Consider the following 24589-nt stretch of genomic DNA (forward strand, 5'->3'; position numbering starts at 1 on the left):
CCTGGGGGTGAAGTGCTCCCTGGACCCACATGGTGCTAACAATCATCTATAACTTTAGTTCCAGGGGTTTCAACACCCTTTTCTGGCTTCCACGGGCAATAGTCATGCAGTGTGCAAGCAAAACACTCATGTAAATAAAAATAAACCTAAATCTTATAAACCCTGTTTTAAAAGACCAAATTCTGCATACAAATGAGATTGTAATCTGACTATTACTGCTATAATTTGCCACATTAGCCAAAATGATTCCTTTTTTTTTTTTTTTTTTTTTTTTTTTTTTGCTTTCCGAGACAGGGTTTCTCTGTGGTTTTGGAGCCTGTCCTGGAACTAGCTCTTGTAGACCAGGCTGGTCTCGAACTCACAGAGATCCGCCTGCCTCTGCCTCCCGAGTGCTGGGATTAAAGGCGTGTGCCACCACCGCCCAGCTATGATTCCATTTTTAAAAAGAGAAAGAAACTCATGCTAGGGCTTAATCCCCATAAAGCTTAGGGAGTGGGGATCAGATAAGATCACCGCAGTGAGGCCTAACACTAGTGCTACGGGCTTCACAAAACAGAAAGAGGTCAGGCCTGACAGCACAAGCCTTTAATCCAAGCAACTGGGAATCAGAGGGGGGTGGATCTTTGTCAGTTCCAGGCTAGCCTGGTCTACATAATGAGTTACAGGATAGCCTGTCTAAAAAAACAAGAAAGAGAAGAGACAAGGATATACACACTCAAATTTCCTGCCAAAAAGGCTACTACTAAAGCCAGATATGGCGCATATTTGTCATCCCAGTATACAAGTGTCTGAGACAGGGAGATAGAAACTCCAAGGCCAGCCCAAGTTCAAGGCTAACCTGGGCTGCATGTGGAGGATACTGTCCCACAAAATAAAGGAAGGGGGTAAGGGTTCAATGTGTTTGCCATGCAAGCTGAAGATCTGAGTTTGGATGCCTAGCACCCACACCTGCACAAAATAAATGAATAAATATAAGTATGACAGTAACAAAAGGCACACACAGTGGTGCACGTCTGTGATCCCAGCACTGGGGAGGCAGAGTCAGGGGGATCCCTGGAGCTTGCTGACCAGCCAATCTAGCCAATGCTGAGCTCCAGGGTCAGTAAGAGATCCTGTCCCAAAAACTAAAGTGGAGAGTGTCAGAGGAAGACAACTGGTGACGACCTCTGGTCTCCACCATCATGAGCTCAACTGTACACCTGCACACACAGGAGCATACACACATCCTGCCCATCACAACTGCACACCTGTACACACAGGAACACACACATCCTATCCATCACAACTGCACACCTGTACACACAGGAACACACACACACATCCTGCTCATTACAACTGCACACACAGGAGCACACACACATCCTGCCCATCACGACTGCACACCTGCACACACAGGAGCACACACACATCCTGCCCACCACGATTGCACACCTGCACACACAGGAGCACACACACACACACATCTGGCCCATCAACTTTGGGCTTCCAGAATCATGAGCCAAAGTAAATATCTTTTCTGTAAAAGTTGGTCTGTGGTATAGTGTTATCAGCAATGGAAAACAGACTGAAACAATTCCCTGCAGTTTGCACCACTTCTATAGTAGTGACATCGTATCTTTCAAGGTCATTACATAGTATCTGTGACATTCTAATATGTCCCACAGTAAGAAATCAAAGCAACCTAAGAGCCCCAGTGACAAAAGAACAGTGAAAGCCCTATACTTAACAAAAGGCAGAGGTCAAAGTCTTTTAAAAATTAAAAGGCGGAGCTGCAGGGATGGCTCAGTGGTTAAGAGCACACATTGCCCTTGCAGAGCTCAGTTCCCAGTACCCATGTCTCACAATGGCCTGGAACTCAAACTTCAGAGAAATCCGATGCCACTGGCCTCCATGGGTGTCTGCACCTACCTCGCCCATACACACAAAACTTAACAAAATGAAAAGAAGCTATAATTTTCCTGTCCACTGTCCATTTCCATCTCAGAGTCCTGCATGATCAAGGCATCAGCCCACAAAGTCTGGGAAAACAGGGTGGCCACAGGGTAGGGACCAGAATGCTATGGCAGCCTGCAGCAGATGCACCTGAGTTGTCTAAAGACTTCAGTCAAATGCATCCTGGAACAGTGGAAGCCAGGGACCTCCACAGTTTAAGTCAGGGTTAAAACACAGATTTATGTGCACTGCAAATAAAAGTAACTGAAAGCAATCTACCCGGGCATGGTGGCTCTTGCCTATAACCAGAGTCCTGGCAGCGGAACATAAGCAGGTCTGGGCCCCAGGGTGAGGTACTATCTCAAAAGAACAAATTTTAAAATGAGGAAAAAGCATGGGGGGGGGCGTTGGGAAGGAGGAAGACAAAGAGGGAACTTGGGGATGGGTCAGGGGATAAAGGGTAAAAGTGCTTGCCACACAAGTGTGAAGACCTGAGTATGAATCCCCAGAAGACACAAAAAAAGCTAGACAGAGCAGCATGAGCCTGTGCAATCCAGCATCCGACAGCCAGAGAAGCGGAGACAGAATCCCCAGGTCAGAATCCAGTGAGCCTGATGGGAAAACTACAGACTCTGCAGCCTCAAAACAACAGGGAAGGCAAGAACCAACACCTGAGGCTCTTCTCTGACTTGTGCACAGTGGCCCTTGCGTGTTCTAAACAACACATGGGGTGGGGGGAGGGAGTGCACTGTGTAAGAAGGGTCTCATGGCTCATGCCTCTAATTCCAGCACTCAGAGACAGGAGGACTGCTGTGAGTTTGAGGACAGCATGGACCCACTATACAGTCAGATCCTATTTCAAAAGAAGACACTATATTATAAATCAAAGTAAAGCCTGTCTTTGGGGGGGGGGGGCTTTGTCCCAGCTGCTAGCTTATCTTCCAGTCTTCCAGGCGTTCTGCAAGGACTCTTCCTTCCTTCCTCCCTCCCTCCTTCCTTCCTGGACAGAGAGCTCAAGGGCTGCCTTGCTGCTCGCAGATGTGGAGCCTGGGGCTGTCCCCCAGCAACAAAGTCCTTGGTTCAGAACTGCTCCAAGGCAGTTCTTCTACTCTGATTATTCTACTGTTATTACTACTATTCTATTATTTTACTCTGATTCCCTCTGCTGCAAGAACCAGCTGGGGGTCGGGTGTGGTGCTACAGGCCTTTAATCCCTGCCAGCATTGGGAAGCAGAGACAGGAGGGTCTCTGTGAGTTCAAAGCCAAAACAAAGTCAACCAGACAACCAAAAAGAATAAGGGGGGGGGGAGCACGGTCACTGACTTGGCAGTATGGGGGGAATGGCAGCAACCTGTGCAGCAACTCTAGTGCCTGCTCAGCTGGGTTAGGACTCTGGCCAAGGCTGCTGTTTTCAGATTCTGCACTGTGACTTGAAAAGCCAAACACACACACACACACACACACACACACGGAGAGAGAGAGAGAGAATGAGAGAACAATTCTATCTATCACATACACACATATACACTTTGCATATATATCTAGATGTGTGGCAGATACAAGTCTACGGAACACTTTTGGATGTCGATGTCGACCGACAGTGTCCTCAGCATGAGTTGTGTAGAAGCAGAGGCTGAAGTTGACTGAACTTTACTAGGCTCTACTTTTATTCATTTTTCAGACAGTTCACCAGACATGGAGCTTGCCCATTTGCCTAGACTGGGGCTTACAGGTGTGCACTGCCATGTATGACTTTTATGTAGGCGATGGAGATCCAAATACAAGTCTGGACATCCACTTCACTCACTATGCCATCTCCCTAGCACCCCATCTTCTATTCTGCTGATGTCTTAGAAATGTTGATGATGAGCTGGGGAGAAGGTGCCATTGCTATTCAAGCATGAGGACTTGAGTTGAAGTTCCCAGTACATGCGCACGCATGCGCTCACACATGTGTGCACGAGCTCGCACATACACCAAAAAAAGAAAAAGAAAGGAAGGAAGGGAGGGAGGGAGGGAGGGAGGGAGGGAGGGAGGGAGGGAAAAGGATGGCATTGCTGCCTGAGCACATATAATCCTAGTGTTGATGGAGGCCAAGACAAGAAAATCCCGTCAGCCCTAGTTTCAGAGCAAGATGGCTGACATCGCCCTTTGACCTCATCTGTATACAGATACACATCACACATACAAAAACAGGAAGGAATAAAAATATTGGTTATGAAACCTAATGTTATAATTTTTTTCTGTACTTATTTCTAGAGAGGCCTTCACTGCGCAGCTCCAGCTGGCCACTATATAAATCAACTTCAAACTTACAGCAATTCTCCTGCCTCTACCTCCCAAGAGCTAGGATTACAGGTGTGCAACACCACACAGGGCTACAATTAATTCTTTTTATTTCTTTTCTTCTCTCTCTCTTTGGCTTTTCGAGTCAAGGTTTCTTTATATAATAGCTCTGGCTGTCCAGGAACTCACAGAGATCCTCCTGCCTCCGCCTCCCAAGTGTTGGGATTAAAGGCGTGCGCCACCACCACTGCTCAGCTACAATTCATTTCTTAAGCTGAGTGTTTTGAGAGAAAAGACAAACACAAGCAAGCATAAAGATCAAGCCATGAGAACGTCATCTATCTGTGCTGGTGCCATGGTGCGATGACTCATCAGGCAGCTTACGTATGGTTGTGTCCCTCTGTGCGTGTACAACGCTACTCAATGAAGGTTCCAAATCACAGAACAAGACAGAGGGAGGCAGGGAGAGGAAGAGCCAGAGAAAGGGAGGAAGGGTGGGTGCTGAAGCCCCTACCAGGCTTCAAAGCAAAACCCTTGGCTGGAGAATTAGTGGGAATAACTCTCCAAAGCAGAGAGAGGTGAGGACAGGCTGAGCTCTGGCTCAGAGCAGGAGAAACAGCAGGAGCTGTCCAGGTCCAGATGACCTCAGAGCTCAGCAACCAAAAGGCCCAGAAGCCACACCCTGCTCGATCCAGCTCCTTCTCAAAAGACTGGAGCAAACAAGTTCCTTTCTAGGACACATGCACACAGACACTCTCAAGATGATAATGTCATACAATTTACCATTTGATCACACCACACCCCAATTATTAAGAAATATCACATTAGTCTGACTGTTTTAAGGAACTGTGACCTTGGTTTGAAAGATTGAAAAAACTCCAAATCTGGGCTACACACAGGATACCAGGAGCATAATAGTTAGACTAGGGGACAGGATTCCTCCCGACACAGGTAACTATGCTGGAGATGGCTTCACTTTTCACAAGTGTCTTAATGGTTCCCATTTCTCAGGTGTCTTCCCCGGTGGCCTCAGAGTTCCCCAAAGCTTCAAGTCTTTGTCATAGTTCTGGCCAGCATGGACTTCTCAGCTATGTAATACAGTTAAATGCTGAGCTTCCAGATGTCTCTACTGGTAAAGGAGACTGCCCTTGCCAGTCTGATGTCCTTAGTTCAATCCCCAGGACCCAAAAGTTGTCTTCTGCCCTCTGTATGTGTGCTGTGGTATGTATTTGTACACACAAGTCAACATTAGTACACATACACCCGGACTAAAAAAATGTTAAAAGGATACTCTACCCAGAAGTCTTAGGTTAGGTAACGCAGAGGGCATCCTAAGACATCTGGAGTATCAACTTTAGAAAACTGTTCTGTAATATGAATGACAATCATATGGAATAGTCAATGTTTTTCACCTTTGTTACTCCAGACTAAGCTATCTCCAACTTAACAATGATTCCCTTCTGTTTCTTCGCTGTTCTTTCTGACCTACGAATCTTTCCCCATGGTTTCTTTGTGTTCAAGTGCACACATGCACAGGAGCACGGTATACTATGGAGAGCAGAGGACAACCCTGTGAGGCCAATTCTCTATCGCCTGGAGACTCCGGAAACTGAACTTAGCTCACCAGGCTCAAGTGGCAAGCACTTTCTCCACTGAACTATCTTGACAGCCCCTGGTTTTGAATTATCTGACTTAATTTTCAGTTCTAGCTTTTTTTTTTTTTTTTTTTTTGGTTTTTCGAGACAGGGTTTCTCTGTGGCTTTGGAGCCTGTCCTGGAACTAGCTCTGTAGACCAGGCTGGTCTCGAACTCACAGAGATCCTCCTGCCTCTGCCTCCCAAGTGCTGGGATTAAAGGCGTGCGCCACCATCGCCCGGCTTAATTTTCAGTTCTAAATGAACTTTTTTTAATAGCATAGCTCCTTGAATCTGTAATCTTGCTGCCTGTACCTCACAAGTTAGGATTACAGGTAATCACTTTAATGCCCATATATCAAGCTTGACTTGGATTATTTTATTTATTGGGAGGTTCACTTTCATAGTATAGGTTGACCACAAATTACTGGCTCAGCTTCCAAAGCACTAGGATTAGAAACATGTACCCCCTCATACCTGATTTCATTTTTATATAGTTTCTACTTCTCCACCAAGATTTCCTATTTGCATAAACATATTCATTTATGTCCACGAGCAAATGCTAGCTATGAAAATTTTCTATCTGGGATGAGGATTTAGATCAGGGGTAGAATACTTGCCTAGCAAGCATTGAGGCCCTACATGAAAGTTCCCAACACAACACACACATACACGAAGTGAGGTAGAACTCAGGGCACTGCACTTGCCTAAATCTCCAAGTACACGTTTTGATATCACTGTCGCTATGCTGTGTGGTTGTACGGAGAGCACATACACTTTAATGTATATTTCTTGTTTATAGACAGGTCTCACTGCTCTCAGAATGGTCTCCAACTGAGAGGCTCTGAGAGGCTCCAGTGATGATCTGCCTCAGCCACCCCCATGGCACTCCAGGTGCACCGTGACACCCAGATAAGAACCTATTTTCTCACAGGGGCTACCACTTACAGTATCAACTCCACACCGTAAGATAAGGTTATTCTAGTTCAGCATGCTGGCTCACCCCAGTGGTCCCGTATCCGGATGGCTGAAGAAAATCTAGTCTGAGCATAAACCTCAAAATCAGTGTAGAGAAACATAGTATCAGCTGGACTGCACAGCTCAGGCCCCACAATGGTCCGCTAGCGCACTGTGGAACCACAGTGACAAAGATGAGTGGGCTTGTCCCCGAGTGGAGACCTGCACAGCAACCCACTAAGGTGAGCTCGAAGGAGGAAGCGGCCTAAGGCAGGTGAGACACGGGGTTGACACAGGTATAGGAACTCTGATTCTGACTCTTCTAACTAGACCTCAAGTTCCTTGAGGCCAAACCACACCTTCCTAATTGTGCCGGAGGCTGCACAGTGGCTGCCGGAACATTATTCAGTGAATATTTGCCTAAGTTATTAAAATAAGAAATCTTCTGGGATCAAAAGGCCATCAAAGGAATGATGTACGCCAAAGGCATTTCCAGAGTAGCAATCGAACACAACCAAATCTAGGAAGCTTCAGCGTAGCCTTCCTCCATTTTCACAGGAATTCCTCTAGCGCCCTCCTACTTACTGCACTGGAATTTTCTTGCAGTTCAGAATCCGTGGACAGAAGGCCCAGCTCACTCAGATAAAGTGAGTGATTTGTATCCTGTGAAAGAAAAAAAAAATAATGTAAAAAAATATATAAATAAAAATTATAGAAGCACAATACACAATAAAATACTTGATTTCCAAGTCCTTAAGGTTCCAAATGTCTGTATGTGTCACTTAAGAAAGGTCAGATACGGGGCTGGAGAGATGGCTCAGTGGTTAAGAGCACTGGCTGCTCTTTCAGAGGTACTGAGTTCAATTCCCAGCAACCACATGGTGGCTCACAACCATCTGTAATGAGATCTGGCACCCTCCTCTGGTGTGCGGGCATATATGGAGGCAGAATGTTGTATACATAATAAACAAAAATTTAAAAAAAAAAACAAGAAAGGCCAGACACATCCAAAGCAGGGGCTAAGTAGATAGTTCATTAAAAAGAAAACAAAAATAAACTTAGAAAGAAAACCCCTTTCGTATTCTTTTCTTTTTTTTTTTTTTTTTTTTTGATTTTTCGAGACAGGGTTTCTCCATAGCTTTTTTTGGTTCCTGTCCTGGAACTAGCTCTTCTAGACCAGGTTGGCCTCGAACTCACAGAGATCCGCCTGCCTCTGCCTCCCGAGTGCTGGGATTAAAGGCGTGCGCCACCACTGCCCGGCTCGTTTTCTTTTTTAAAAAGATTTATTTATTTATTTATTTATTTATTTATTTATTTATTTATTTATTTATTAATTATGGGTACATGTTTGACTGCACACCAGAAGAGGGCAACAGATCTCATCATAGCTGGTTGTGAGCCACCACGAGGTTGCTTGGAACTGAAATAAGGACCTCTGGAAGAACACCTCGGCCATCTCTCCAGCCCCCCTCCGTATTCTTTCTAGAATACCTCCGCTCCATCCCAGTTCTTCTGAGGTAGGATGTCACATAACCCAGCATGGCTTCCAATTCTCTAGGCAGCCATGCCCTTGAATTTATGACCATCCTGCCTCCACCTCCCAAGTGCTGGAATTGCAGGTATGAGACAGCATGATCAATTGTTTCCTAAAGTGACTAGTAGTTGTCATTTCAAGTTTAATTTAACTTTATGTGTGTTTTGCCTGCATGTATATCTGCATACTATGTGTGTGTTTGGTGGTCAAGGAGACCAGAAAAGAGCTTTGGATCACTTGAGACTTGAGCTACTGACTGCAGTGAACCTCCATAAGGGTGCTGGGAATCAAACTCAGGTCCTCTGGAAGAGCAGCCAATGCTCTAAACCTGTGAGCCATCTCTCTAGCCAGTGGCTAAATTGTTTTTAAATTACCTTACGAATCAAGCTGCAAAAAAACACAGCATGAAATTACTAATATTTGTCTAATTTCTTTCATCATTTATAAAGTGATTTCACATTACTAATTTGCTAGTCAAGTAAACTGAAGAAATATTATCTAATACTCTCATTTGAATTAGGAGAAAAATCGATGTTATAACAAGGGAGTGCTGCACAGATACACAGCTAGTTAACAGACGACAAATGTCCTGGCTGAACAGTCAATTCTCCTTCCAGCAGTGTCTCCGTACGGGCTCCCCACGTTCCTCCTCGGAATGGTGGTGAGGGTTAACTATTCAAATCTTGCTGCTTAGGCAACTCTGAACTCTGGATTCCTGAACATGTACCACAGTCCTGACCCTTTGTGGAATCCTGCTTCTATCCAAGTGGGAAAGACACTCCCACCCACGTATACATTCAACACATACAAGCCTGCTTTTCAGTTCCAGCAATCCATAGTAAATGATGAGTCAAAACTAAATCAGACTAACTGCATACCAATGAGGCGTATGATGCAATCGTGGGCCGCCCTACCCCCTATCTCCCATAAAGCTACAGCCCCTTCCCACACCAGTCACTCAGAGCTCTCCAGGGAATCAGATCACTTGTCTTACTGTTGCAGGCTTATGTTAAAGTAATCCTTCTTTTTCTCTTCAAAAAAGATTTACTTTTATGTTTCATAGTATTTTGTTGTATGTATGTAAGTCCTGGTTGCATTCAGAAGCCAGAAGAGTGTCAGATTCCTTGGAACTAGTATTATGAGCTGCCATTCAGGTGCAGGGAATCGAACCTGGGTCCTCTGCAAAGGCAGCAAGTGTTCTTACCTGCTGAGCCACAACTTAATCCTTAGCAACATTTATTGTCTTTAACAATGGCTCCAAAGCACAAGAGTGCAATAGTGCCTGAGTATTAGGTACTGATCCAGGCCAGGAACACAGTAAGAAACAAACCTCTGCATTTAGCAGGCTTCCATTCTAGTGACGGCCACCAATGACAGCCAGGAGAGGAGTGCTCTGGGGTCAAAAAGTAAGAGTGTTTATTTTCTTGCTTCCTGGTCTCAGCTTCAGGGCCATCTGCAGTGCAACTTTCAGAAACTGGTTCTCTATTTCCATCATGTGGGGCTCCAGGAGTTGAACTCAGGATGCCAGGTTTGGCAGCAATCACCTGTACCCACTGAGCTATCTCACCAACACAGGAGTTTGGATGGTTAGGGAAACTTTTCATATAGAAGGTGTCTGAGTAGAAACCAAAGTAGGCGTTGGAGCAGAGTGTCTGGCAGAGCCTGCAGCGAGGTGAACACCTGAGGGAAGAGTGGGTGTCTCCTGGTTTACCACAAAGAGGGTGACATGATGGAAGGGGGAGGACAAGACATGAATGATGTCAGATAAGTGACCAGGGCCTTGACGGTTACTGACAGGATTGTGACCTTTACTCTAGATGACACGGAAGCTGCCAAGCAGCCATGAGAACAGAACTTATCTGCATTGTGGTTCAGACAGAAAGGTCTCTGGTTGATGTAGGCAGGACAGCCTGTGGAAGCCTGGGCCGACACAGTGGGACTATGCAGGGAATACCACAAGCCAGGCAATCCAGGCACACACAAGCAGACTGACCGAAGATACCAGGAAAATGACTGGATTCTAGACAGGCTTTTGTCTGTTTCGTTGTCTCTCAGAGCCCAGTTAGGCCTTGAGCTCTTAATCCTCCTGCTTTTACAGCCACAAAGTGTTAGGATTACAGGCACAGATGTCACACTCAGCGAGACTTAGACATATTCTGGTAGAGATGACAGACGGTCTTAGTGGCTATGTAAGATGATAAGGAAGAGGTCACCAAGACTTGGAGCGCCACCACTCGAGAAGCCTAACTGCCTGTGAACTACATGAATGCTGCAAGAGAAGCAGGTCCGGACAGTCAGGTTGTGGAAGATCGATTATTATCTGATGATGATGTTAGTGGGAGGCTGGACGGACCTAGGCTGGCACTGTCGATGTTAAACTCAGGGCACTGCAGATGGTCCCTAAGCCTCAGGCCAGGAGTCATCCCCCGGCTGAACGGAGATGCAGAGATTTGCCCTTACAAGACTGAACACTGGTACACCCAAGGCTCAGTGTGATGGCTATTCTTGGTTGTAAACTGACCACACCTGGAATTAATTAAAACCAAAAGAAAAAAAAGGTTGGACGCACCTGTGAGGGATTTTTTTTATATAATTGGATCATTTGAAGTGGGAAGATCCACTTCTAGTCAGGATCTTCTTGGTGGAAAGACACACCTTTAATCTAGAATGGTGGCTCTCAGCCCCCTTGTAGGCTCAACCAAACCTTTCATATGGACCATTGAAAAACACAGATAACTTACATAACAATTCTTAACAGTAGCAAAATTACAGTTATGAAGTAGCAACAAAATTAACTTTATCGTTGGGGTCACCACAACAGGAGGAGGAACTGTATTAGGAAGATTGAGAACCACTGATCTTTTGAGGTAGGAAGATGCACCTCTAAGATGGGCCACCCCTGCTGTTGGAAGCCTATATAAAGGACATGGAAGATGGAAGCTCTCCTTTGCCTGCTTCCTCCCACAACAGCTACCAAGTCCATTTGTTCGCTGGTATTAGAGCCTACTTCTTCAGGATTCTTGTGTATACTAAGTCTTGCACTTTCCAAAGTATATGTGTGTGTGTGTGGGTGGGTGGGTGGAGAGAGAGAGAGAGAGAGAGAGAGAGAGAGAGATTGAGATTCATTCTGTAAGTTTTGTTACTCTCTCTACAGAACCTTGGCCAATACACAAAGGGTTTGCAGTTCAAGTCTCCATGCACTGCTACAAAACAAGAAACTGATTCTGACCTAAGGAGAGCAGTTCTTGCCTTGTTTTGTCAGATGAAGAAACTGAGGTGTCCAGAAGCAATCTGCCGAAGGCCATGTGGTTAGTGACAGAAGAATGGTTTCAACTGGGGCCAGTGTGCACCAGGGGCCACCCTCTTCACAACTAACGTCACCTTGTCTCTAACAATGCAAACCTTAAGAGGTTGGCTCCGGAGTCACACTGCCTGCCCAAGTCACACTCATGACAAGCTATGGAGACCTTGGCAAGCTATTTAATTTCTCCTTGCTCCAAGGCTCTTAATCAGTAACGTGGGAATGGTGACGGCACAGAGCTGTGAGTGAGGCAGCACCTACAACAGATTCTGCACGTATTTAACATTCAACAGATATGAGTTACCCATTATTTACTATGTGTGTTTGTGGGGGGCTGCCACAGCACACACGTGGAGGCCAGAGAACAACTTGCATGAGTGGTTCTCTCCACCATGGTTCAGGGAACCAAGCTCAGGCCATGGGGCAAGCACCGTTACCCACTGAGCCTTTTACCCAGCACTGAGAGTGCTTTAAAAGGATGCTTGTTTAAAAACTAGGAACCACAGGCTTCTGAGTGTGCTGTCTCACCAAAAATAGAAACCTTATTTCATAGTTTCTGAATTTCATTATTCCAAAGGGGACCAATGAATAAGTTAGCCTGGAGCAGGGGAAAGATCCAGGCTGCAGGACTAAAAGCAGTCGAGATATCCCTCCAGCCTCAGGTCCCTCCCTCGGCCTGCAGTTCCAGGCTAGCCTGGGGCTAGAAAGATGGCTCAGTGGTTAAGAGCACTGACTGCTCTTGCAGAGGACCCAGGTTCAGTTCCCAGCACCCACACAGTGGCTCTCAATCAGCTGTACCTCCAGTTGCAGGGACTCTAATGCCCTCTTCTGACTTACAAGAGTACCAGGTACACAGGTGGTATATAGACACAAGTTCATGGAGGTAAACACCCATCTACATAAAATAAAAATATCTTAAAAAAAAAAAAAAAAGCAACGCTCCTAAAGCTTACAGGAGCCTCCTCCTCTGTGCTCAGTGAGCTAGGCAGGCTCTTTCAAAGCTTTTATTCTTCAGACAACCAAGGGGGTAGGGAACCCTCCAGACTAAACCTGGCTCTCCAGTGTTGACAGAGGTGCGAGGCAACTTTAGTTTTCATTCCAAATGTGGTATAGACTTATCCCCTACTGCAGTCATGAATGGGAAAGTGGCATTAACTTAAGAGCTCCAAGCCAGGCATGGAGCTTCATGCCCATAATACCAGTACATGAGAGACTGAGGTAGGACAATTACCATGGGATGAGATTTTTCTCTCAGAATAAAACTCCAAACCACTGGACTTGGGAGGAGGGGGGATGATAACTCAGTCCATAGATTTCAAGTCCCCAAACTTATGCTTTCTTTTTTTTTAAAGCTGGGAGTATGGTGCACGCTTGTGATCTATACACTGGGAAGGCCAATGTGAGAGCCTGTCTCAAAAAAATAAAAGGAGAGGGACAGGCAGCAGCTGAGGAACAGCACTTGAGGTATTCCTCTGAGCTCAAGCCGGTGCACACGAGAGCGTACTGCCCAATATGTATTCTTACATATGTGAACATACATGGAAGCGAGGAGGGGGCGGGGATGACATGGGGACTAGGCCTAGGCCTTGAAAAGCCAGTCAGTGGCACCTTCTTCCCCATGCCAGTGACGTTTTTGGTTTCCACCCTCCCATGGCAGAGGCACACAGGTCCTGACCCATTTTCTCCCTCGCCAGGTAACAGAGGACTCAACAGCTGCAAACCGCTGCCCTGCAGTGCCCACATCAGGACAGGAGACGAGAACGCACCTCTGATCCATTGTGTTGAGGAAGTGCACTGTACACGGTTCCTTTGTTATCGTGACCTTTCATGTGACTTTTGAGGCTGTACTGAGTGCTAAAGGTCTTCTCACAGCCGTTACTGGGGCAGAAGAAGGGTCTTTCGCCTGCAGGAGGGAAGAAGCCATGTTAGTTTCCTCAGCAGGCAAGCTTTCCCTTCTAACCCAGGGAAGGTCTGAGCACGAGCTGTTCACGACTGAACCAACTAGCGCAGGCTTCCTCAGCCTAAGAACCCAGTGCTGAGGAACGCAGCAGCCGTGGCCTGGGCCTGGAGGCCTGAGGACAAGGCTGCCACTGCCTCACAGCTCTCTTGAAAGGTTATGTCCGGTTTCATGGCTTCAGGGTGGATTAATCCTTAGATCCCTCACGAAAGAAACACAGGCACTGTAGGTGAAGGCCAGGCGCACCTTCTTCCTAGTCTTACAGGTCTCAAGAGAAACCTGGAGAGGTCAGCTGAAGGTTTGAAGGGAAAATGGAAACTATGGCAGGCATGGTGGCACACACCTTTAATCTCAGCACTGAGAAGGGAGCGGCAGGTGGATCTCTCCAGCTCTAGGCTAACCCATCCTACTGAGACAGTTCTAGGGCAGCCAGGCTATACAGAGCCCTGGCTTGAAAAACAAAACAAGAAAGAAAGAAAAGGAAAGGAAACTGGAACTCAGCCTTCACTTACCAGTGTGCGTACGGACGTGAGTCTTAAGATGGTGGCTTGCTGCAAAGGCTTTTCCACAGCCATCGTGATCACACCTAAGTAAGTTGTTTAGGTAAAGACAAACAAAAGTCATCCAATAGGAGAGCTTTATCCTGAAGATCTTGTGCGTGTGCACTAGAGCAAATGTTTGGAACGCTAAGATAAGTCATAGAGGTTTTAGAGACAGGGAAACAAAAACATGGGGGTGGGTTGGCAAGATGGCCAGGCCAGGTAGACCAGCTTGGATCCCTGAAACCCACAAGACGGGAAAAACAATTCTATCAAGTGTCCTCTGACTGCCACACGTGTACACACACACACACACACACACACAGAATGAATGAATAATAAATGTAACAAAAAGGGAAGGGAAAGATGGCATATCTGGAATCAGCAGGAGCTTAGTCTAAGATAGCCTGTAGGTAAGGTAGTGTTGAGAGCATCCCAGTAATATAAACCTTACTAATTACTGGCCAGAACTGTGCTGACAGTGAGAGCCATGTGGAAAATCTATGGCCACTGAATTACTATGCATATCAAGAGTGGGTAAAGAGAGATGGGTCTATAGATATTTATCTGTAATCCTAGTGCCCAAGAGGCTGAGGCAAGAGGAGGCTCACAAATTCATGGATAGCCTGGGCTAGAGTTAACCTTGTCTCAAAACAAGAAAAAAAATGGTATGTACGGAACTGGAAAAACAGCAAAAAAAAAAACACAAACCAAACACAAAGCACTGATATGGCTGTAATCAAGAACTAGCCATAATTCTCAGTACTTATCTGACCCCTCCCCATCTCAGAGAAGGTCTCCTCCATCTCAGGCTGGCTTTGAACTCACTCTGTAGCTAGGATTACAGACATGCACCATTATTCCTGGCTCACAGAGTACTAAAACGCAACACCAGGGAATCCAGAATGCTGGGTGAGCTGCACTCCTAGTCCCCGGATGCTTCCTTGATCATCGAAGTCAGGAATAATCTCCACCTCCTCAGGACTACCAATGCATTTATCACATGCTTCCTTTAAGGCACCTCTCATTCCCAATCTTACTTCATCTCTGTGTGCATCTGGGACGAGGGTATTGATCTGAGACAGTGTCACTATGTAGCTCTGGCTACTTTGGAACTCACAGAGGTCTGCCTGCCTCTGCATCCACAGAGATAAAGGTGTGTACCACCATGCCAGATGTGTGCATATTTTTATCTGCTTTCTCAAGGGCAGGGTCTGGCTAGTTCTTCACATTGCTTTAGCTGTTGCATAGCAAGAACTTAACACTTACCTACATGACCAAATAGATTTTCTTATATCTAAACATCTTATTTATTTAAATAGAACATTTCTTTAAAGCCTTTTGATTTTCAATCACAAATAATCATCACTGTATCTATCTAGGTCTCCTCTAATATTCAAGACAAAACTGTTTTAATCATCACAAAAATAAATGCATGCATTTGTATAGAAGTAAGAGTCCCCCTAGCAATCTGGTGGGGGTATATAAGCATCTGCAGAGAGTGACCAACTGGACTGTAACCTCCTGTTCTTAAAGGAGCTGAGACTCGGAATGTATCTGAGTATGGTATTAAATGGTACTGAAACCTCAATTTCATTTCATTGGTGTCTAGGAGCTAGCTGCTCCTGGAGACTTTTCAACTGCCTCCAAGTGTGCTAAGGAGGACACGTAACTTGAAAATGGAAGGGTAGCATATTCATGCCATAACTTCAAGCAGTGCCCCTTACCAGGAGTCAAGGACACTGTTTATGGGAAATCTTCAGCAATACTTAAAACACAGTTATGGGGATCCTTTCAAAATGATTACCTTATGAAAATGTCATATAATCATCTGAGGCTGCTTCTCAACACTTACTGTAGGCCTGGAACCATGCCACATGTTACATGCAATGAGAGGAAAAAGAGGATGGTACAGACTTATCTACTGTGGAGGATGTGGTTGGGGAGATGGCTCAGGAGTCAAGAGCATTTACTGCCCTCATCAAGGACGCAAATTTAGTTCCTGCTCCAGGGGAGCTGATACTCTCTTCTGGCCTCTATGAGTGTCAGCACACATATAACATGTACTCACACAGATACATACTTCTAAATATGGATTTGGGGGACTAGAGAGATAGCTTGGCGATTAAGAGCACTGGCTGTTCTTCAAGAGTTCAGTCCCCAGCACTCACATGGCTCACAACCATCTGTAATAGGATCTGATGCCCTCTTCTGGCCAGCAAGGCATACATGCAAAGCACTGAGACATGAAATATAAAGAAATAACATTTAAAATACACAGAAAAAAGTGGTTCTATATGTACACAAACATGAGATATTAAAAGCAAGAGCAAATGAGTAACAGAGTAGAGCATGCAGGCCCTGAGTCTCCTCCCTCACCGTCCCTTGTGAACACGCTCAGAAACTACTGAAGTCCCCTTTCTTGGAGAGGTCTCCCCTCTCCACGCTCCGGCCACTTAGGCTGATAGCATCAGATACTGTCTACAACTTTGTGGCTCTGTCCCACTCAACTAAGGATGTTCTGTGTTGTCTAAGGGGAAGGGGTGTTGACACTGGGTCTTACTCTGCAGCCCAGGATACAAACCCCAGCCCTTGACTACGGATCTCAGTACTTCCTTAGTACAAAGAAAAGAGTCTGCCATATAAGTCAACTTCAACAAACACCTTTTTTAGAATACAGGGAAAAGATGAGGCAGAATGGCAGCCATCACCCAGGGAGAGATGCTTTTGAGTAGGTGGTCACTGCTACCCTGTAGGAAGCTAACACCACCAAGTAAGGAAATGGGTCAGGGATTTTCTTCCTACTTTGAAACTTCCTAGAGTCTACCAAGAATCCCAGCTGAGACCTGGTCAGTGACAAACAGAAGAAAGCAGGACCTACCGAAATGGCTTTTCTCCTGTGTGGGTTCGAATGTGCTTCCGCAGATCACTGAGTGTGGTGAAGTACTTGCTGCAGCCTTGAGATTCACAGTTAAACGTTTTCCCTGTGTGAAGCCTCTGATGTGCTTTCAACCTGCAAAATATCCCAGAGAAATGTCCCATGCTGAATGTAGCACAGAGCCTCCCAGTACCAGCCTACTGCATCGTAGGACCAAGTGCACCAGAACGCTGTACCAGTGCACATTAGCACCTGAAACTTACCCAGAGAGGAAGGCAGAGTGGCCATGAGCATTAATTAGAGACAGACTCCTTTGGGTTCAAGTCCTGGCCCTGACCCTACACAACTCCTCTCTACTTCTTTTCACTTAGCAACTGTTCTGGGGACCAGCACGTAGAATTGTGCCTCGCACACATCAGTGTTAGCCATTATTATTTCTCCCACCTAATATTAACCAGGCCCAACCCTGCTTGGCTTCTGGGATCAAACAAGATCAGGCACTTTCAGAATGGCATGTCTGTTATTTTGTTATTTTATGCCTAATACTGAAGATTGGTGTGAGTCTCCTGACACAAACATGGAAAAAGAAATAGAGATCAAGTGGCAACTCCCCACCGCTCAGAATAGAAGAAAGTTATCTCAAAGGCTTTCTGCCAATGGGAGGACTACTCGAAGCCAACTACTAAAACCCCAAGGGCACAATGTTGCTCCCTGAGATGCAAGCCTACTCGCAGATATGCCAACACTTCCACCCAGCCCCTGGCACACCTATTTGTAAGTAGCAGGTTTTGATAACGCATTTTATCAAAATCCCAAAAGCTTTCTTTCATATGCATGGAAAAGGTGTTCTGCAGTCCCAAGCTCAGAGTCAGGACGCTGGCGGACACAGACATGGAAAGGCTGACCTGTACAGTGTGTTGAACGCCTTCTCACAGCCCTGCACGTCACACTCAAATGGCTTCTCCTTTGTGTGCACTCGCACGTGGATCCTGAGGCTGTAGGAGGTGAGGAAGGCCTTGCCGCAGCCCTCCTGGTTACAGACAAAGGTGTACTCTCCGCGGTGAGTCTTCTGGTGGGTGCGCAGGTTGCCTGCTGTGCTGTAGGTGCGGGGGCATCCCTCAAAGGTGCACTGGTACCGCTTGACCTGATGGAGGACATGGATACCTGATCAGTGGGGAAACAGCTGTCCAGATCTCACCTCTCCACCCTGGGACAGGGGCTCATGAAGCATAAGCTGACTGCAAACTTGTAGCCCTTAAACTTCTGATCCTCCCGTTTCTGCCTTCTGAACACATACATGTATGTATCACTACACCTAGGTTTGTATGCCGTGCTGAGGAGCAAACCTTGGGTTTTGTGTAGGACGACAAGCGCTTGACCAACTGAGTTACCCCGAGTCTATCTTTTGAAAAGTTGCTGTTGGCAGCTGGAGAGATGGCCCAGCAGTTAAGAGCATGCACTGCTTCACAGAGGACCTGAGCTCTCTCTGAATCCACATCAGGCAGCTCACGGGAGGCTCTGTCATCGATGGCCTCCATGGGCACCTGCACTTCCCCTGCAAATATCCTCACACGGTCATAAACACATGTGTAGCTAAAAATTATATATACATATACATACATACATATTTTTGTTCAAGATAGGGTTTCTCTGTGAGTAGCCCTGTCTGTCCCCGAACTCACAGAGATCTGCCTACCTTTGCCTTCCAATGCTGGGATTAAAGGATTGCACCACCACCACCTGGCATAAACTGTTAAAAATATATAAAATAAAAGCTGTTTAAGAAAAATTTGCTGGAGGAGGGGCACATACCTTTAATTCTAGAACCTAGAAGGCAGATCTCTCTAAGTTCAAGGCAAGCCTGGTCTACAGAGGAAACCCTGTCTTGAAAAAACAAAAGCAAAACAACAAAAAAAAGGATTAAGAATAATTTGTGGAGGCCGGGCGGCGGTGGCGCACACCTTTAATCCCAGCACTCGGGAGGCAGAGGCAGGCGGATCTCTGTGAGTTCGAGACCAGCCTGGTCTACAAGAGCTAGTTCCAGGACAGGCTCCAAAACCACAGAGAAACCCTGTCTCGAAAAACCAAAAAAAAAAAAAAAAAAAAAAAAAAAAAAAAAAAAAAGAATAATTTGTGGAGCCGGGCGGTGGTGGTGCACGCCTTTAGTCCCAGCACTCGGGAGGCAGAGGCAGGCAGATTTCTGTGAGTTCGAGGCCAGCCTGGTCTACAAGAGCTATTTCCGGGACAGGAACCAAAAGCTACGGAGAAACCCTGTCTCGAAAAATCCAAAAAAAAAAAAAAATAATAATAATTTGTGCAAAGTATTTTAATGCAGCAACTGACACATAAAGTATCCTATAAAATAGTTCCCAGGACAAAGGACAGACAAAAAGAACAAGCAGCATCTAACGCACTAACTAGTAAGACTTGGTAGGTCAGTGCGGGAAAGAGCTAGAGCAAAGAAAGTCACAGCAGCTAAAAGAAAAAAAAGTTCTCATGAAAAACAAAACAATCAAAACAACAAAGGTCAGAGTAAACAAAGTAAAGGCCAGGGAAAAACCACTGTCATCCCTCCTGCCCCCCCGCCCCTCCCTCCCGCACCGACAGACAGACAGACAGACAGACAGACACACACACACACACACACACACACACACACACACACCCGGATTCTCTAATGATTCAGCGAAACCCTGCAGTGCTGGGGCTGGAGTCTGGGTGGTGGTGAAATGAAAGGAGAAGCAGCGTGGGCAGAGCCAGGACCAGCACTTCTGGACTGAGCTGAGGGCTTACTTTTAGAGGGAAACAGTCCCAGGAGAGCTAGGGGGTGATGCGCACCTGTAATCCTAGTGCCCAGGAGGCTGAAGCAGAAGGAATTCTGTGAGTTTGAGGCTAGCCAAAGCTGTATTACAAGACTCCATCTCAGCGTCTGAGCTATTACACCCCTAGTACCCAACAAAAGAAAACTTCCTGGAGGAAAGTGAACGAAGGCCTCAAAAGGAGCACCCGGAAGAGAGGAGAGACAGTATTTAAAAGCCCCATCGAATTGGGGGGGGGCAGTTTAATGATAGAATGTTTGCTTAAAACATGGTGGGAGGTATCTACAGTACACAAAACTTTAATCCCAGCATTTGAGAAGCAAAGGTAGGCCAGTCTTGAACAGTCTACAAAGCAAGCTCTGGGACAGCTAGGACTACACAGAGTCCTGTCCTAGTTTGGGAAAAAAAAAAAAAAAAAAAAAGACGGAAGACATGGTGGGAACCCTGGGTTGGATCTTGGCACAAAGATTACAAAATAAAGCCTGGGTAGAAGGACCGAGCTCAGGGAGGAGACAGCAGCCATTCTGTTTCAGAAAAGGAGATTGGTTGAGCCACGGATGGGTGTAAGTCAAGGACGGACAGTTTTCTGTCAAGTGTCAAAGAGAACATATTTTGGACTTTAAGGTCTCTGTTACTACACAACCCTTGCCCTGCACGTTAAAAGTAGCCACAGACAAATAACTGAACACTGCCATTTTCCAAAAACATTTATGGACACTGAAGTTTAAATTTCACCTTATTTTCATGCATTATGAAATATTTTGATTTGAAAAAGATCAATTAAAAGCCTAAGAACTGGAACAGAGAACACACAGCTCAGTGGATAGGGTTTTCCCAGCAGGCACGAAGCCCTGGTTTCTATTCCCAAAAGGATATGAACCGGGTGTGCCAGTAATCTTAATGCCTGGATCAAAAATTCAAGGTTGATTAAGATTTGTCTTATTCTGTATCTTCAGAAAATGCATTTTAAAAGAATAAATGTAATTTTTATTGAATTCAAAAAAAAAAAAATTCAAGGTTGGCCAGGGGTGGTGGCCTTGATCCTTGATCCCAGGGCTTGGGAGGCAGAGGCATATCAGTTTCTCCAAGTCTGGTATTGGTCTGGTTTACATTTACATAGAGAGTTCCAGGACAGTCAGGGCTATACAGTGAAATTCTGCCTCAAATATAAAATAATAAATTCGAGGTCACTCAGTCACTCTTAGCTATACAGAAAACCTGAGGCCAGTCTGGGCTACTTGAGAGCTTTACTAAAAAAAAAAAAAAAAAAAAGAAGAAGAAGAAAAAAGAGCCGGGTGGTGGTGGCGCACGCCTTTAATCCCAGCACTTGGGAGGCAGAGGCAGGCGGATCTCTGTGAGTTCGAGGCCAGCCTGGTCTACTCCAAAACCACAGAGAAACCCTGTCTCGAAAAAGCAAAAAAAAAAAAAAAAAAAAAGAAAGAAAGAAAAAATAAATAAACAAACAAAAACCGAGGCCACAATTGTGGCTCAGTCAGTGTTTGTCTATCATGCCTGAGGTTCTGGGCTCAATCCACACACACAAAACAAATGAGAACCACTGTCAGGAGCTGCTCCGTGGTTGAGAGTACATACTGCTCTTGCAGAGAACCTGAGCTCAGTTCTCAACACTCACAGACTCTGAAGTCTCTGCCCTCCACATGCACACAGAAACTAAAAAACAAAACAAAGCAAAAAAACCAGCATTCTTACTTAGCTCTAGATCAGTGATCTCAGCCTTCCTAACGCTGCGACCCTTTAACACATTTCCTCATGTTGTAGTGATCCCCAACCATAAAACTATTTTTATTGCTACTTCATAACTGTAATTTTGCTGTTATGATCATAACATAAATATCTGTGTTTTCCAATGGTCTTATGCGACCCCTCTGAAGGGGTTTTCGACCCATATGTTGAGTTATACAAAACAAATAAGAAGGTTTAGAAGGGGTCTGGCCTGTCAGCTAGTTTACTAGATAGGGAAGGGAGGGGCACTGACTCTCCCTCGCTTTCTTCTCTCCAACTTTTTTTTTTTAAACATTTATTTATTTATTATTTATACAGTATTCTGTCTGCTTGTATGCCTGCAGGCCAGAAGAGGGCACCAGACCTCATTACAGATGGTTGTGAGCCACCATGTGGTTGCTGGGAATTGAACTCAGGACCTTTGGAAGAGCAGGCAATGCTCTTAACCGCTGAGCCATCTCTCCAGCCCCTTCTCTCCAACTTCTAAGAGGACCTCGCACAAGTGCTCACTCACGTATTCAGGGATAACCTCCCTTCCCCCCGCCGCCATTGCCACACAGGCTGTGCTCTGTATCCCCTGAACTAGTCACTCAGACGTGCACCTTGGTGCTCCGCGAGGCCCCTCACTGGAAAGCCGCAGTGCCCAGGCAGGATAGTCAAGGGTAATCCCTGGACCTTCCAATACTTTCTGCTGTATGACTCAGTAACCAGGCAAGCAGGAGAGCCAGCCGAGGCCCACAGGCACAGCACGCACAGCCTCAGTGGCTCCAGTTCCTGCCCCTTTCCTGTGCCTTTTTCTCCCTTTACTGGAAATGTCTAGTTCCTTTCTTCGCTCTCCCGAGCCTCTCTCTTCCTTTAATTCAAGTCTCACTCTCTCCAAGGTCTTCCACAATCCTCTACACTCATCCCAACAGTGCCCTTCTCTAAGGCCAGTATTCTGTGCGTTCACCACTCACTCGACACTTCATTTACATGGGTAATTGTCCTCTCATGTACACGTGCTAACTTTACAAATGGAAACTTCAAAACTAACGCTGAAGGGGAAGCACTGCACAGTCTCCATCATAAGGTCCAGGTCCATCACTGAGTGAGAGATCAGAACAGAATCTCATCCCTGAGTTGCCATGGCAGCCGACAACTTTGTAAGTGACCGCAGTGAGCAAGCCCTCTCTCTCCCTGCCCTGTGCCATCTGAATTCTTGTACTTGGCCAACTCACTCCACTATTGGATGGTTCTCCCCGACTGGCGTTCGCCCCGGTTCTGAGTGTGACGGCACAATTACTCTAGTCTCTCACAGCTTCTGGGGTCACCACCCTCGGAATCTGAGGGATCTGCAGTCATAGATTCAGCTAATTATGAACTGAAAATGCTCAGGAAAAAAAAAAAAGTACTTGTGCTGAACATATACAGAACCACCATGATTCCCTAAACACCTACACTGTATAGGGTCATAGGTAAGCTAAAGTACACAGGAGAGGCCGCCAGCGGCGAGGTGCTTGCTGTCAAGATCAGTCCTTGGGACACAAGTGAAGGTGGATGGAGAACAAACTCCCCAAAGTCGTCCTCTAACCTGCACACGCGCCTGCACACAAATAAATGCTTTAACTATTTAAACAGACAGGAGAATGTACACGGGCTGCCTGCAAGCAATGCGATCCCTTTTCCACAAGAAGAATGTGTGCTTGAATCCATATGTGCTTGAGAAAAAGCAGTGTTTCTGGAAATAACCCCCAGTGGAGAGATACCACCTTTCCCTTAAAGTTCAAGATTAGGAGCAAACAATCATATAATTAAACAATTTCCATTATTGCCTTTAGTTGCTAGGCAAGCAGGACCCGGAAACAGGCACTCAGTAAATATTTACTGAATTAAATGCATGAACGGCGGCTTCTCATCTCCGCTGTAATCTGCATGAGAGTAGGGGCTAGAGCTATCTTGCTCACTGACAACAACTTCAGAGACCAGACTTGTGCAGAAGTGGTACTCACTCCATTTATATTTTGAATGAATGAAACAGACCCAGCAAGACTTAATGATTAGAACCCACATAAAAGCCTCTTGGCCACGAGGGCCACCGCGCTCTCAGGACTCTGGAGACAGAGACAGAACTGCCAGGGGAAGACAGCTAGCTAGACAAGCTGGAATTGGTGAGTTCCAGGTTCAGCAAGAGATGCTGCCTCAGTAAATAAAGTGCAGAGTGATCAAGGAAGACAATGAACAGCAACTCAGCTTCCATGTACACACACGTGCACTTACACATGTGAATATACTTGCATAGCATACCCCCCCACACACAAATACACACACATAAACAAAACAAACCCCAAGACTGTCATGGGGGAAAGGGAGTTTTGAGTAGGCTGTCAGCAAAGTCAAAGGTAGCAAAGACCACGAGTTGCTAAGACCTCAGTCCTTGGTGCCTTGGTCCTGGAACTGTGGAGCCTTGGTCAGAATGTGAGCAGTCAGCCAACTATGCATTCAGAAAAACCTGGCAGATTAGAAAGGGAGAAAAACCGAGAACAGAAAAGTAGGGAAGCACTGAGACCAGGAAAGGGACGGAAAGGTAGGACAGAAGTCGGTTATGGAGGCATTCAGGACTGAAGTCAGGCTGGGCTACACAGGCGTAATAAAGATCCTATCCCAGCGAGTGGGGGCGCACGCCTTTAAACCCAGCACTGGGGACGCAGAGGCAGGCGGATCTCTGTGAGTTGAGGCCAGCCTGGTCTACAGACAGAGACAACCAGGGTTGTTACGCAGAGAAACCCTGTCTCGAGGGGGGATAAAAAGTGAAATAAAAGTGGTGTTGAGTACTAGGTGCCTTCTCTCCCAACAATAAACTGAAGAAACGATCGACTCATTTTATCTGGAGACGGTAAGTGGAAATAATTGTCGAGTATCTTTCAGAATTATTTTAAAATAGCAACAAATTTAACAAGAAAGGGAAACCTAAACCGCCTCAAACAGGAACAGAACAGGAAGCTGAAAAAATGTAGTGTGTCATGCCACAAAG

General features: G+C 45.9%; 1 protein-coding gene across 2 annotated transcripts in view; it reads right to left on the reverse strand.

Annotated features, from left to right (window-relative positions):
- Positions 1–24589, reverse strand: part of Mtf1 (metal regulatory transcription factor 1) — a 47924-nt gene that overhangs the window by 10132 nt on the left and 13203 nt on the right. For both annotated transcript variants that reach the window (XM_057785297.1, XM_057785296.1), the window contains exons 3-7: positions 17923–18161; positions 17021–17152; positions 14113–14186; positions 13410–13546; positions 7394–7471 (exon numbers count right to left, since the gene is read on the reverse strand). In XM_057785297.1, the coding sequence (XP_057641280.1) occupies positions 7394–7471; positions 13410–13546; positions 14113–14186; positions 17021–17152; positions 17923–18161 (660 nt within the window). The remainder of the gene's footprint in view (positions 1–7393; positions 7472–13409; positions 13547–14112; positions 14187–17020; positions 17153–17922; positions 18162–24589) is intronic.

The sequence above is a fragment of the Chionomys nivalis genome, chromosome 11 (genome assembly GCF_950005125.1).
Source record: "Chionomys nivalis chromosome 11, mChiNiv1.1, whole genome shotgun sequence".
Taxonomy (NCBI): domain Eukaryota; kingdom Metazoa; phylum Chordata; class Mammalia; order Rodentia; family Cricetidae; genus Chionomys; species Chionomys nivalis.